The 12,754-nt window shown below is 47.7% G+C and overlaps 1 protein-coding gene across 1 annotated transcript; it reads left to right on the forward strand.

The window, feature by feature from the left end:
- The first annotated feature begins 1,367 nt into the window (after positions 1-1,367).
- On the forward strand, positions 1,368-10,944 carry C6H10orf88 (chromosome 6 C10orf88 homolog). Its single transcript, XM_040437352.1, has 5 exons — positions 1,368-1,661; positions 4,292-4,586; positions 5,647-5,853; positions 8,199-8,506; positions 10,393-10,944. The coding sequence occupies exons 1-5, from the start codon at positions 1,537-1,539 to the stop codon at positions 10,613-10,615; spliced, it is 1,158 nt and encodes a 385-aa protein (XP_040293286.1). The 5' UTR covers positions 1,368-1,536; the 3' UTR covers positions 10,616-10,944.
- The last annotated feature ends 1,810 nt before the right edge of the window (positions 10,945-12,754 follow it).

Raw genomic sequence — 12,754 nt, forward strand, 5'->3', positions numbered from 1 at the left:
CATCATTCTGGAGCGCCCTGGGAGCCGCACGGACTGTAAGTATACCGCTCCCCGCTCCTACTATGGAAACCAGGACTTTAATAGCGTCCTGGGTGCCATAGTAACACTGAAAGCATTTGGAAGACGGTTCCGTCTTCAAATGCTTTCAGTACACTTGCATTTTTCCGGATCCGGCGTGTAATTCCGGCAAGTGGAGTACACGCCGGATCCAGACAACGCAAGTGTGAAAGAGGCCTTAGACTTTTCCTGCCATTCACCAGCACAGGGCGCACTATAAACGGCACAGGCAGCGTACACTGAATGTAGGCCGGCTATTATGGCTACATAATAAAGTACATGGAGGATATACTATATCGGACTGTAGTATTCAGGTCACATTGCCGTGTTGGCACTTTGCGATAAATAAGTGGGTTTTGGGCTGCAGTTTCGGTATGCGGTCTCTAAAAGGTTTGCCATCACTGGTATATATCTACTGTGAGGGGGCACTAAAGAGGCACCAAGGAGGCAAAACTACATTGTGGGGGCCATTCCATGCGGGGGCACTAAAGGGACAAAACGACCGGATGGGGGCAGTAAGGAGGCAAAACTACTGTATGGGGGTAGGGATGCAAGACTACGGTGGGGGCACTAAGAAAGTGAAACTAGCCTGTGGGGGTGGGGGGGGGGCACTAAGGGAGCTAAACTGCCATGTGGGGGCACAAAAGTACCATGTGGGGACACTAAGAAATCAAAATTAGACTGTGAGGGGCACTCTGCAGTCAAAACCACTGTGAGGGGGCACTCCGGAGACAAAACTACAGTGCGGAGGAGGCACAAAGTAGGCAAAACCATTGTGCGGAGGGGTCACTAAGGAGTTAAAAAGATCTTGTAAGGGGATGTATGGTGAGCAGTGTAACTGTAGGTGACTTTATAAGAGCTTCTAGCAGCTGTCACACCCCTCATATACTCCACTACAAACTACAGAAAAATACAGCGGCCAGACCCCTCACCAGAAATCACTGACCACCCCGCACTCTCCCTTGTCCCGCACTCTCTCTCCTGCCCCGCATTCTCTCTCCTGCTCTGTACTCTCCCTAGCTCCTCCTGTCCTGCACTCTCTCTCCTGCACTCTCTCCCCTGTCCCGCACTCTCTCTCCTGCTCTCTACTCTCCCTAGCTCCTCCTGTCCTGCACTCTCCCTTGTCCCGCACTCTCTCCCCCTGCCCCGCACTCTCTCTCCTGCTCTCTCTGCACTCCCCCTCCCCCGCACCGCACTCTTTCTCCTGCTCTGTACTCTCTCTCCCGCACTCTGTGCTGCTCTTGCTCTGCTTCTCTATACAGCTCCTGTCTCTCGCACAGACTGTAAGGGGCGGGAAGAAGCAGTCACATGACCTCATGACGTCATGCCCTCAAAGAAGCCAATACATTCTAGGCTTTTTCGCCGCTTCCTGCTTTGCGGCTGTCATTGATTCTGGTCCATCCTCCTCCTGATGTCCGCCTGTCCCCGCATTACACCGCACTTCTAGCCATGTGATGCCCGGAGCCGGTCTGCCCGGTGATGTCTGACCCTCAGCCTCCTGTGCTGGCTTCTAGCTCCTGGCACTGCCAGGCTGAGCTGGCCTCTGTGCTGAAGTTGTCTGGAGCTGACCTTCCTGCCCCGGAGGAGGAGGAGGAGCCCTCTAGGTGAGACTCCACAATATTCTCAATTAAAGGGGGGCTCTAACTCCTAGAATGTGCCCTTGTCCCACGGCGAACAGCTGCTTTGGTGACATATTATGTGTTGAACTGATGACGGCTCCTCTGACACGAACTCGCCGTACCACAGTCCTTTATGATGCAGAGAGGTCTGTTCTGATCAGGGGTCTTTTGTATACATGATTATGTCAGTACAATAGACCCGCCATAGGAACTCGCTGCATTGTAAATCACCAAGGATGCAGTGAGTTTGTCTCCGAGGAGCCGCCATCAGTCCGCGGTCTCTGTTTCCTAGACTGCGCACGGTCATGTGCATGAGCCCTTAAAGGGGTTGTGCAAGACTGGATGTTTACATTGAGGGGCCCCAGCAGAGCATCGCCTGCAGAGACTGCATTTTGGGTGCTGCAGTTACTGTGGCAACTGTATGGTGCCCAGCAAGTATCGCTCATGGGTCCTGTTGATTAGAATAGAGCCACACGTAGCGGCAGTAAAGTCGCAAGCAACCTGTTGTGCTCTTTACCGTCTGTGCTGCAGCCTAAAGGGAACTTGTCACCGGGATTTTGTGTATAGAGCTGAGGACATGGGTTGCTAGATGGCCGCTAGCCCATCCGCGATACCCAGTCCCCATAGCTCTGTGTGCTTTTATTGTGTAAAAAAACGATTTGATACATATGCAAATTAACCTGAGATGAGTCCTGTACGTGAGATGAATCAGAGACAGGACTCATCTCAGGTTTATTTGCATATGTATCAAATCGTATTTTTTTTTTTTACACAATAAAAGCACACAGAGCTATGGGAACTGGGTATTGCGGATGTGCTAGCGGCCATCTAGCAACCCATGTCCTCAGCTCTATACACAAAATCCCGGTGACAAGTTCCCTTTAAAGGGATTCTGTCATCAGATTTAACCCCTCTAACCTAAACATATGCTCATGTCCAGACTAATAAGAAGAATCGTAAGCTGGCCTCATTAAACCTCACTGTGGCTCTATTTGCCCAAAAAACTGGTTTTTATAACCTGCCAATCACTTACTTAAGGTACCCAAGGGGAGGTCCGTTAATACAGGGTGCCCGGCCGCACCCCTCGCCGTCCGGTGCCCAGCGCCGCCTTCCCTGTCTTCAGCGCCGCCTCCGCCCATCCCTCTGCCAGATCCCGCGCCTGCAGGTCATATCAAGGTTGAGCGAAGTGCGCATCAGGCCGGCGCATGCGCACTTCGCTCAACGAAGCCGCTGCCAGGAGTCCGCACGAGCGCATCAGGCTGAGCCTAGTGCGCAGGCGCGGGATCTGACAGAGGGACGGGGAGGATTGCGGAGGCGGGAAGACAGGGAAGGCGGCGCTGGGCACCGGACGGCGAGGGGTGCGACCGGGCACCCTGTATTAATGGACCTCCCCTTGGGCACCTTAAGTAAGTGATTGACAGGTTATAAAAACCATTTTTTTGGGCAAATAGAGCCACAGTGAGGTTTAATGAGGCCAGCTTACGATTCTTCTTATTAGTCTGGACATGAGCATATGTTTAGGTTAGAGGGGTTAAATCTGATGACAGAATCCCTTTAACTATTATAATTTTTTTAAGATTCTTCTCTATAGGGGTCTCCATAGATGATTGTGTGGAGTCTGACAATTAGGCCAGATTCAACAGTCCCAGACCAACTGGGTGTTCAATGAGTTTGGGTCACTAAACCCGTGGTCAGGCCTGGACACACACCTGGAATCTGACCTTAAAGGGTAGTCTAGGATTTTACTGTTTTGAAGCCCTATCCTCAGGATAGGCCATCAATATCTTGACGGTCGCAGGTCCGACACCCCATGACCCCACCGATCAGCTGTCTGTGGATGGTGCCAGCAGCAGAACTACCAAGCTCCATCCATTGGGCAGTGGACGCAGCTTGTAACTGCAGCTCTGCCCCTATTCACTTCAATGGGAGCGGTGCTGCAGAAACAGAGTTCTGACACCAGGCGGTAGACCGATACAATGGATCAGTGATGGTGTTGGACAACCCCTTAAAGATATTGATGGCCTTTCCTGAGGATAGGATTTCCATAGTAAAATCCTGGACGACCCCTTCATGCTCAAATAAACTTGACATAGTTGTCACCAAAGAAGATGAACGCTTCCGCTTCTCCTCCCAGCTCCATCAAGACACTTCAAGACCCTCTAACAGTGAAATCCGAAATGCCCTTTCTCTGACATCTTCCTTGCTGGGAGGGTTCAGAGACCCTCATACATAGGCTCCATTCACACGTCCGCAATTCTGTTCCGCATTTTGCGGAATGGAATTGCGGACCCGTTCATTTCTATGGGGTCACAGAATGTGCTGCCCGGATCCGGATATGCGGATCCGCACTTCCGGGTCCGCAATTCCGTTCCCGAAAAAAATAGAACATGTCCTATTCTTGTCCGCAATTGCAGACAAGATTAGGCATTTTCTATTACAGTGCCGGCGATGTGCGGTCCGCAAAATGCAGAACGCACATTGCCGATGTCCGTGTTTTGCGAATCCGGGGATCCACAAAACAGATACGGATGTGTGAATGGACCCATATTAAGACTGGGTGTATATATTAGATAAAGGCGTCTTCTTTTCTTCTAGTTTCCCTTTTTGTCTTTCAGGGAGCACTGTGTACGTCTGGAGCAGCCATCCCCCCCTGAAGTAGACCCGGCATGCACCCTGTCTTTACAGTGCGCAGCTCAAGGGAAAGATCACATACTGAGTGTCACAATCTGCAGTGAAGCAAGGACCATCGAGGTTTATGGAGGGTCCCAAGATGGACAAGAAGAGGAGTACTTGGGAACTGGCCGAGGAGAGAGATTCTGCACCTTGGCCTGCGAAGGAGAAGACAGTCCTGTCATTTTGTACAGAACTCACCTGAAGCTCCAGTTCCCGGTGCCATCGTGTACGGTCAAGGTACACGGCTCCAGGATATAAAGCGTGTAAAACTGCCCCGCTGTAATTTCAATGTATAACATTAACCCTTTTTGTATTAAAGGGGTTATACTTACCCCGCTCCCCAGCACCCGCATCGCTCCTGATGCCCGCACAGCTGCCGCTGCATCTCCCCGTCGTGGCTGGGGGGACAGCCAATAGCAGGCCGTGATGGGGACGAGCCCCCCTAGCGTCGCAAGTGTCGCTAGGGGGGCTCGTTCCCGTCGTGGCATCCTATTGGCTGCCAAATCCCCCCCGGCCCCGGATGTTTTGATCTGCTCAACAGGGAGATGCAGCAGCGGCCGTGCAGGCGTCAGAAGCGACGCGGGTGTCAGGGAGCGGGGTAAGTATAACCAGTATGAGGGGCCCGGGCATTTTGGGGGCATTATCGGGGTTGGATAACCCCTTTAGCTTTCTAATAGCAGTCTCCATGAGAAAAGGGAACTGGTACATAAAGACCTTAGTAAATATATTTTCAATGATATGGACACCTTCGGAGCCGTTTTTTGTTTGTTTGTTTGTTTACATGTATTTTGGGCTAAAAAACATTTTTGTAATAGATTTTTATTACAACTTTTGCTTTGTTTGGCTTCTGCAGCTTTTATATTTCACAGTAGTAACACATCGGTAGGATCGGTCTTTGTCTCCTCCTTCTAAGCTGATTCATGAACAGATGAAAAGTAAATTTTGATTTGGTCATTCAGGAGGGTGAGAGAGGGGCTGGGGACTGAACCGTCCGACAGATTTGTCACTGATCGGCCGTCTAATGCTATGTCCTGTGAAATATAGAAGCCAAATGAAGCAAAAATTGGAATCAAAATCCATCACAACAGTATTTTTTTTTTAGCCTAAAATACATGCAAATGCTAAAAAACGACTCCAAAAGTGTCCATATGGTACTGAGCAGCTTCCTGCAGCTGCTATGTAGTGTGAAACACAGAACCTGCAGAAGCCTAATGAAGCAAAGGTGATTAGCTGTTTGGAGATGGACAAAATGAAATGTGCCTTTCCCTTCTATTAGCTTTTGCTTTTCTTTCTTCAGCTGCTGTCCCTTGGTGGACGGTGCAGTGTCCTGCTGAGTGAGATTTCAGTGCAAATGACCCCCGTCCCTGAAAGATGTCGTCACGTGCCCAGCGTTCCAGGGCCGTCCATTAATCTAGACCGCGTGCAGAGTATCATGGACAGCATGGGTGGGAAAATGTCACCTGGAGCAGAGCAACTCATGAGCATGGTGCGTGCTCAGCAGAAGGTGAGTCCGTTCACTGACCTGCAATATATCCATCTGCACGATTGTTGCTACACTCCAGAGCTGTTTTTATGCAATTCTCTTTACTGCGTCCACCTCAGTAAATGTGGACGGTAACATGCATGTCATTTTACTGCTCCTCAGCTCCTCTGGGTCTCACAAGCAATGCTGAGGGATCCCTGGTGGAGTGAGCAGCCACTGAGATGATGAGCAAGAGCAATGGCGGCCACCTTCTCTGAAAAAAACGGAGAAGGAACTGCATTGTTGCTGTAGTGTATATTCAACTGGTGTGTATTTTAGCAGCTTAGGGGAGGGAAACTATTTGTTGGGTACATGTGGCTTCTGGGCAGAAGGGCCTGAAGTACAGGACCACGCTGGAAGTTATGAGAAAGAAAGACGGCGTCACGAGGACGGCGCTGCGTCTAGAAACTAACAGACTCTTGAGGTGTGAGATTTGTTTTTTTTGGATTTAACTACCTTAGGCCTCTTTCACACGGGCGTGTGCACCCCGTAGTCGTGCTGCGGGCCGCAATGCACGAGCACAGTCCGTGGGGCAGCAGCAGCGGATCACAAAAAGATAGGACATGTTCTATCTTTTTGCGGAACGGAAGTACGGGACGAAACCCCACGGAAGCACTCCGTAGTGCTTCCGTTCCGCACCATTCCGCATCTCCGGATTTGCGGACCCATTGAAGTGAATGGGTCCGCATCCGTGATGCGGAATGCCCACGGAAAGGCACCCGTGTATTGCGGAACCGCATTACAGCAATGGGGCGCACACGCCCGTGTGAAAGAGGCATTAGTATGTGCACTTGCTGCAAACCCAGTACACAGTGCACGCCCTTTAATCATCTTATAATGACAGATGCTACAGTTTTCTAATATAGTCTGTCTCAATTGTTTACTTGCTGTAATAAAGCGAGATTTGTGTGTGTTGAGGGGGGGAGGGGGGGTTCAATGAGGGTTTTCTATTCTACATGTTTATGGGGTTTTCTTTGCCCTACACACTGTACTCATACCATTGCAGTTGGCATATAATCTGAGCACGCTCTGGTCTCGCACTCCATGGCTCCACAGATGTAATAGTACCCAAAATATTAAATAGGTTGGCCTATCTGATGCATTTTGGTGTCTGATAGGTGCAGGTCCCACTTTAGGGACCTGCACCTTCTCTAGAACAGACCCCTACAAAGTGTAGGTTTGGCCATGTCTGTACATAATGGGCACCGCATCACTCGCCGGTGGGTTAAAAGGAAGAACAGGCCGTGTGGCCGAGAGAGCGGATGGCGCACTCGCTTAGTTTGGAGGCAGAAGCTTCACTGCCCAAGTAACCGCACACCCGTGCTCTGTCCATTTAGAATTTTAATTTTTTTATTTTTTATTGCATTGTCATAGACTGCTCCTTTTCTACATGTGAATGTAGCAGACTACTTGGATGAGGTATAATATTGATCTTTTGGTAGACCTTTTTATCCATACAGGCTGTTATGGGTCCATACAAAAGTAGACTATCTTTCCCCCACAGCTCATTTTTAGGAACCAAGTTCTCATTAAGCCTCATTCACACGTCAGTGATTGTCAGCCAAAACCAGGATTGGAGCCTCCGCAGACATAAAGTGTAAGGCCTCCTGCACACGGCCGTTTTTTTTCCCCGTTTACTGGCCGTTTTTTGCGTTCCATATACGGTCCGTATACGGAACCATTCATTTCAATGGTTCCGCAAGAAAAACGGAATGTACTCCGTATGCATTCCGTTTCCGTATTTCCGTTTTTCCGTTCCGTTTTAACATAGAACATGTCCTATTATTGCCCGCAAATCACGTTCCTTGGCTCCATTAAAGTCAATGGGTCCGCAAAAAAAACGGAACACATACGGAAATGCATCCGTATGTCTTCCGTTTCCGTTCCGTTTTTTGCTGAACCATCTATTGAAAATGTTATGCCCAGCCCAATTTTATTTATGTAATTACTGTATACTGTATATGCCATACGGAAAAACGGAACTGAAACTGAAACAAAAAACGGAACAACGGATCCATGAAAAACGGACCACAAAACACTGAAAAAGCCATAAGGTCGTGTGCAATAGGCCTAAGAGAAAGATCTGCGCCTGTTCTCTGTTTAGAGCCGCACCTGGTTTTGGCTCACAATCACTGATGGAAATCACTGACCAAACACTGACGTGTGAATGTAAGCCTGGAAGCACTTTGTATATACTTTACAGGGGCAACATCACAAGAAAGCCATCTTGTCAATAATCTCCCTTAATTTGGCAAGTTTTCTGTGGGTATGTCAGGCCAATCTGTAGTTGGGATCACTAGTAATCTTCATACAATGCTTCCTTGCAGCATCAGGCACCTTTTGGAGCCCACTTCATGCAGCTCTTTGGAAGCTTTCAGCACGGCAGGCATCCGACTACAGAGGAGGCCAAACAACATACGGTTCCTGAGACAAAAACAGAAAATCACGGTCAGACATCTGCCCTTCATCCCTCAATCCAACTTGCAAGTCCTGGAAATGATGTGAAGTCCATTATGCCTTCACTGCTGCAAAGTTTACTTGGCCCGGCTGCAAGTTCTTCTGGTCCTGACTCTTTGGTGCCTCTCCTGCGCAATCTTTGTGGAGAAAACCAACAAGAACCCTACTTGGCTTTAAAGTAAGTGTCATGTTCTCCTGTATACACGCTGTAGACATATATGGTTTATATGCTGTAGTCCTGCTAATAACCAATCAGGTCTGGGCATTCATTAGCGGTGGGAGGCCACTGGTTTAGAATATTTTTCACAGTCATCATGTCATATTCTGTTGTAAACCACTGCTTTTCATTATATGAGACGGCATCCTACTACTAGGTTGGGTTGGCTCATTGAGGCACTTTTCCCCCTTAACCCTAAGTTCACACCTGAGCGTTTTACAGCGCGTTCCTACGCGCTGTAAAACGCTCAACAAGGAGAAACCAATGCTTCCCTATGGGAATGGTTCTCACCTGGGCGTTTTTACAGCGCGTACAATCGCGCTGTAAAACACCCGACGCTCAAACAAGTTCTTGAGCTTCTTTGGGGCATTTTGACGCGCGTTTGCGGCCATAGGACACTGCTGTCAATCACACAAACGCGCGTTTACTATTGCAAAAAACGTGCATAAAAACGTGCGACAAATACGCGCGTCTCAGAAACGCTCAGGTGTGAACCCAGGGTAAAGGGGTTGTCCAGCTTCTACCCCCACTTTATCTTTGGATTGGACAGTGCTGTATTTAGCATCACTGAACTTTCCAATAACTTTTGACATATCATTTGATTGGTTGGAGTCTGAGTGCTGAGACCCCCACTGATCGCTAAAATGAGAAGATGGCACATAGCACGCTAACTCTCCTGTCTACCGGACACGGGCTCAATAGAAAGTCCATGGGCCTGTCTCGATTACATCTCTTGCAGCAAGGAGAACGTGCCATGAGAGTGATTCTATCCCCATGTTCTAGTGATCAATGGGGTTCTCGGCACTCAGACCGTCATTGATCAAAACCTTTGATATGTTGCTATTGATTTATTTTATTTTATTTTTTTAAGTTCAGTCGCACTTTAACATAAAAAAGGCACACACCAGCTCCCTTCAGCTTCAGCGCCAAAGGGTCCGATCCTGCTCCTTCCAGTCGTAGGCATGTAAACTTCCAGACTAGCCTTGGTGGTGTCATGTTCCCAATTGGCAACATGACCCAGCAGAGACCAGACTAGCCTTAGTGGTGCCATGTCTCCAAGAGGCACATGTTCCAGCAGTGACGTGCTGCTTGGGTATACATCACTGCTGAGGCCAGTGATTGGCTGCAGTAGCACATGTGACCCTGTCTTGACGTTTACACGCGGGTGACCGGAAAAGGCAGGAGCAGACCCTTGTTGCTGGAATGGAGCTGTGGGAATCGGGTCATGCCTTTTAATGTTAGGTACAGTGGTGTCCAGGGCTTAGATAAAATTGTGGTAGAAACTGGATATCCCCTTTTAAAAAGGATTTTACCACAAAGGACAGGTGGTAAATATCTGATTGCTGAGCGTGCAACTGCTGTGACCCCATCAATCACTTGAATGATCGGTGGTATTCTGTGGATAGCTGTTAAATATCGGTTGTGGCAAAACCCTTTTTAAATGATTTTTATGTAAGTACATTTTTACATATTATGAAAAGTTCTGCAGCTTCCTTATAAAGCCTGATTCACACGTCGGTGTTCCACGTATGTGTGCTTGCTGTCAGTAAATGGAAAGTTTCCTGTTTCCATTCAGAAGCTAAACACCTCGCCTAGTCCTACTCCCAGAGTCTGGTACATTGTGCTAGTAGAAGTAGGAGCTATCAGCCTGCATTTTGGGATAGGAGATGGGTGTAAGACTGTATGAAAAATACATTGGTCAAATCGGGCCTTTACTGAGGAAGATGATGGTCAGAATGGAGCCGTTGCAGCTACTGAATTGCCTGCCATGAATCTCCATCAAATAGAAGAAAACGAAAGGTAAAATGTGATCTATAAGAAAATATACAGTCTGCTTTTTATTGCAGAGAGGAAAAGACTGGTTCATCATTGGAGAAGCTTCTGTCCGCCCACATGGAGCGTATGGAGAGGACCCTTCTGGCGCATATCGATGAGAGGATGAGGAGTTTACAGGAGCACCTGGACACTAGGCTAGACCGGCTAATGCATCTAATGCCGGGCAAGTCAGCATCCGAAAACTCTGCAGAGAAACTGCTCAATGGCCAATGTGATCAGGACTGTGGCGAATGACCCTTGAACTAGTCATGGGACCTGCCCAGCGTCGTCCTGGACCCGTTACATAAACACGTTAATGGTCGGTAAGGGTTCTGCAGTAAATTTAAAGAGGTATTCCGGTTTACACTTATTTATTTAGCGAATAGGACATTGAACCCTTTTCTAATATATATTTATTAAAAATTTTGCTTGCAGACCTTTATTATATCCACACAACAGCCTCTCCACAGAGAAAACCAAAATGGTACGGCCCATTTTCGTCCTGTAAAATGCATCCGTAGGAGAGCTGGATAGAACTATACATGGCGTCAGTCTTGTGACCTGGCTTTGAGTTAAAGGGGTTATCCAAGACTATAAAATGCCCCTCACAATGAATATACTTACCTGGCTCCCCGCTCCCTGCGCAGCTCGTGGTCCCTGGGGGGGGGGGGCCAATGGCAGGCGGTGACGGGAAGGAGCCTCTCTAGGTTTGCGGATGACGCTATGGAGGCTCTTCCCCATCACCGCCTGCCCTTTCCCCGACACCGGATGTTTTCATCCACATACGGGGAGAAGCAGCAGTGGTGCAGGGAGCCAGGTAAGTATATTCATTATGAGGAGCCCCGCATATGCTACAGTATATACAATATGTCGAGTTGTACTACTACCTGCAGCAGCATCTGTTCATGTCTGTCAGTATCTGTGTAGAAGCAGATCTTTTTTTTTTTAACACTAATCTTTATTAACATCATGACAACATCACCTAGATACAGCCAGCCATTTTACCAATCACCTAGAAACCGGTAGCCATGTAAATAGCCAGTGATGTAGTTACAATAAAACCATGATTCCACCTATTTAGTTATCACATGTATGCGTCCTGTGTGCTGACCCAGCACATGTATGTCATATAGCACTGCTGCTTTCTGAATGTCAGGGGTTACATAACGTGAAGAGTGTCACATGACTGGTACCATGATTCGTTTAGGCCTGGATACATTCCACAGGACTGCTACATGGGCTACACCATTATACTACATAGAGGGGTCATCTGTCTGACATAAGACATTTTAAGTACATGTATATTAGAAAATTTTATGTTTTTCTATTATATAAACAAATAAATAAAAAAACAAAAAAAAACTGGAATACCCCTTTAATGGTGGAGACTTAAAACGGTCTGGTGTACACCAAGGTAGTAATGAATGCAGAAGAAATTCCGCCCTACAGCTCTCAATGGGATGTTAAAGGCAAAATCCAACGTCGCAAACCATTTTTTTTGTTTTCTCAATTTGTATAAAATGAGAAATGAAGTAACTTAGCGGTAGGTGTTTAATTAGAAACCGCGTTCTGTTTCTACAGCTCCTATGTAACCGACGGAAAACCTAGTGGGGGTCATTTCTCAAGCTGGTGTAAAGTAGAACTGGCTTAGTCGCCCATAGCAACCAATCAGATTCCACCTTTCATTTTCCAATGGACTTGTCAAAAATGAAAGGAGCAATCTGATTGGTTGCTATGGGCAACTCAGCCAGTTCTGCTTTACACCAGTTTGAAAAATGACCCCCAACTGTGTGTAGTGTGACCCGCAGTCATGTTCTCCTATTCTACCGATTGCACATCAGCACAAAGTGGGGAAATCCGCTGGATCGGACTGCGCAGGGTGTTTATTTCAGTCCAAAACTGCATTTTCAGCTTTTGATTTTCTCGTGTGGACCCATGCCAGAAAACTTGCCGAAAACACTCAAGACTCCTTGGACATGTACGGAGCTGTTCTTTTATGCTTCCCATTCAAAGGGAAATTCAGCGCAGATTCGGCGCCAAGACAGGGCCATGTCGCTTCTGCTCCACGTGAAAAAAATAAAATAAAGAAGCAAGTGCTGTTTCCCATTGAAATGAATAGGAGGCTGTTTGGAGCTGATTTTGAGGCGGAAATGCTCAGTGTGAATTGGCCCTTGCCATGGAGATGCCTGGTTTGCACAGATGCTGTAAAAACAAACCGGTTGCAAATTTCAGATTAACAACCATTGGAAACTTGCTTAAAATTCATTCAGTAAATTGGTTGGGAAGGTGGACGTAGCCTTTACCTTCTCGATGGCACTTCATCTCCCTCTAACTGTTCACCTGTGGATTCTCCATTGCTGCTTCGAACATCTGGTGTTTATTGGTGGAGATGTG

This window comes from Bufo bufo, chromosome 6, assembly GCF_905171765.1.
Source record: "Bufo bufo chromosome 6, aBufBuf1.1, whole genome shotgun sequence".
Lineage (NCBI taxonomy): Eukaryota > Metazoa > Chordata > Amphibia > Anura > Bufonidae > Bufo > Bufo bufo.

Coding starts and splice junctions, on each gene's coding strand:
- C6H10orf88 (XM_040437352.1), top strand. CDS start 1,537: ATGTCTGACCCTCAGCCTCCTGTGCTGGCTTCTAGCTCCTGGCACTGC. Junction 5,854..8,198: donor TGGTGCGTGCTCAGCAGAAG/GTGAGTCCGTTC, acceptor GCTTCCTTGCAG/CATCAGGCACCTTTTGGAGC. Junction 8,507..10,392: donor GAACCCTACTTGGCTTTAAA/GTAAGTGTCATG, acceptor TTTTTATTGCAG/AGAGGAAAAGACTGGTTCAT.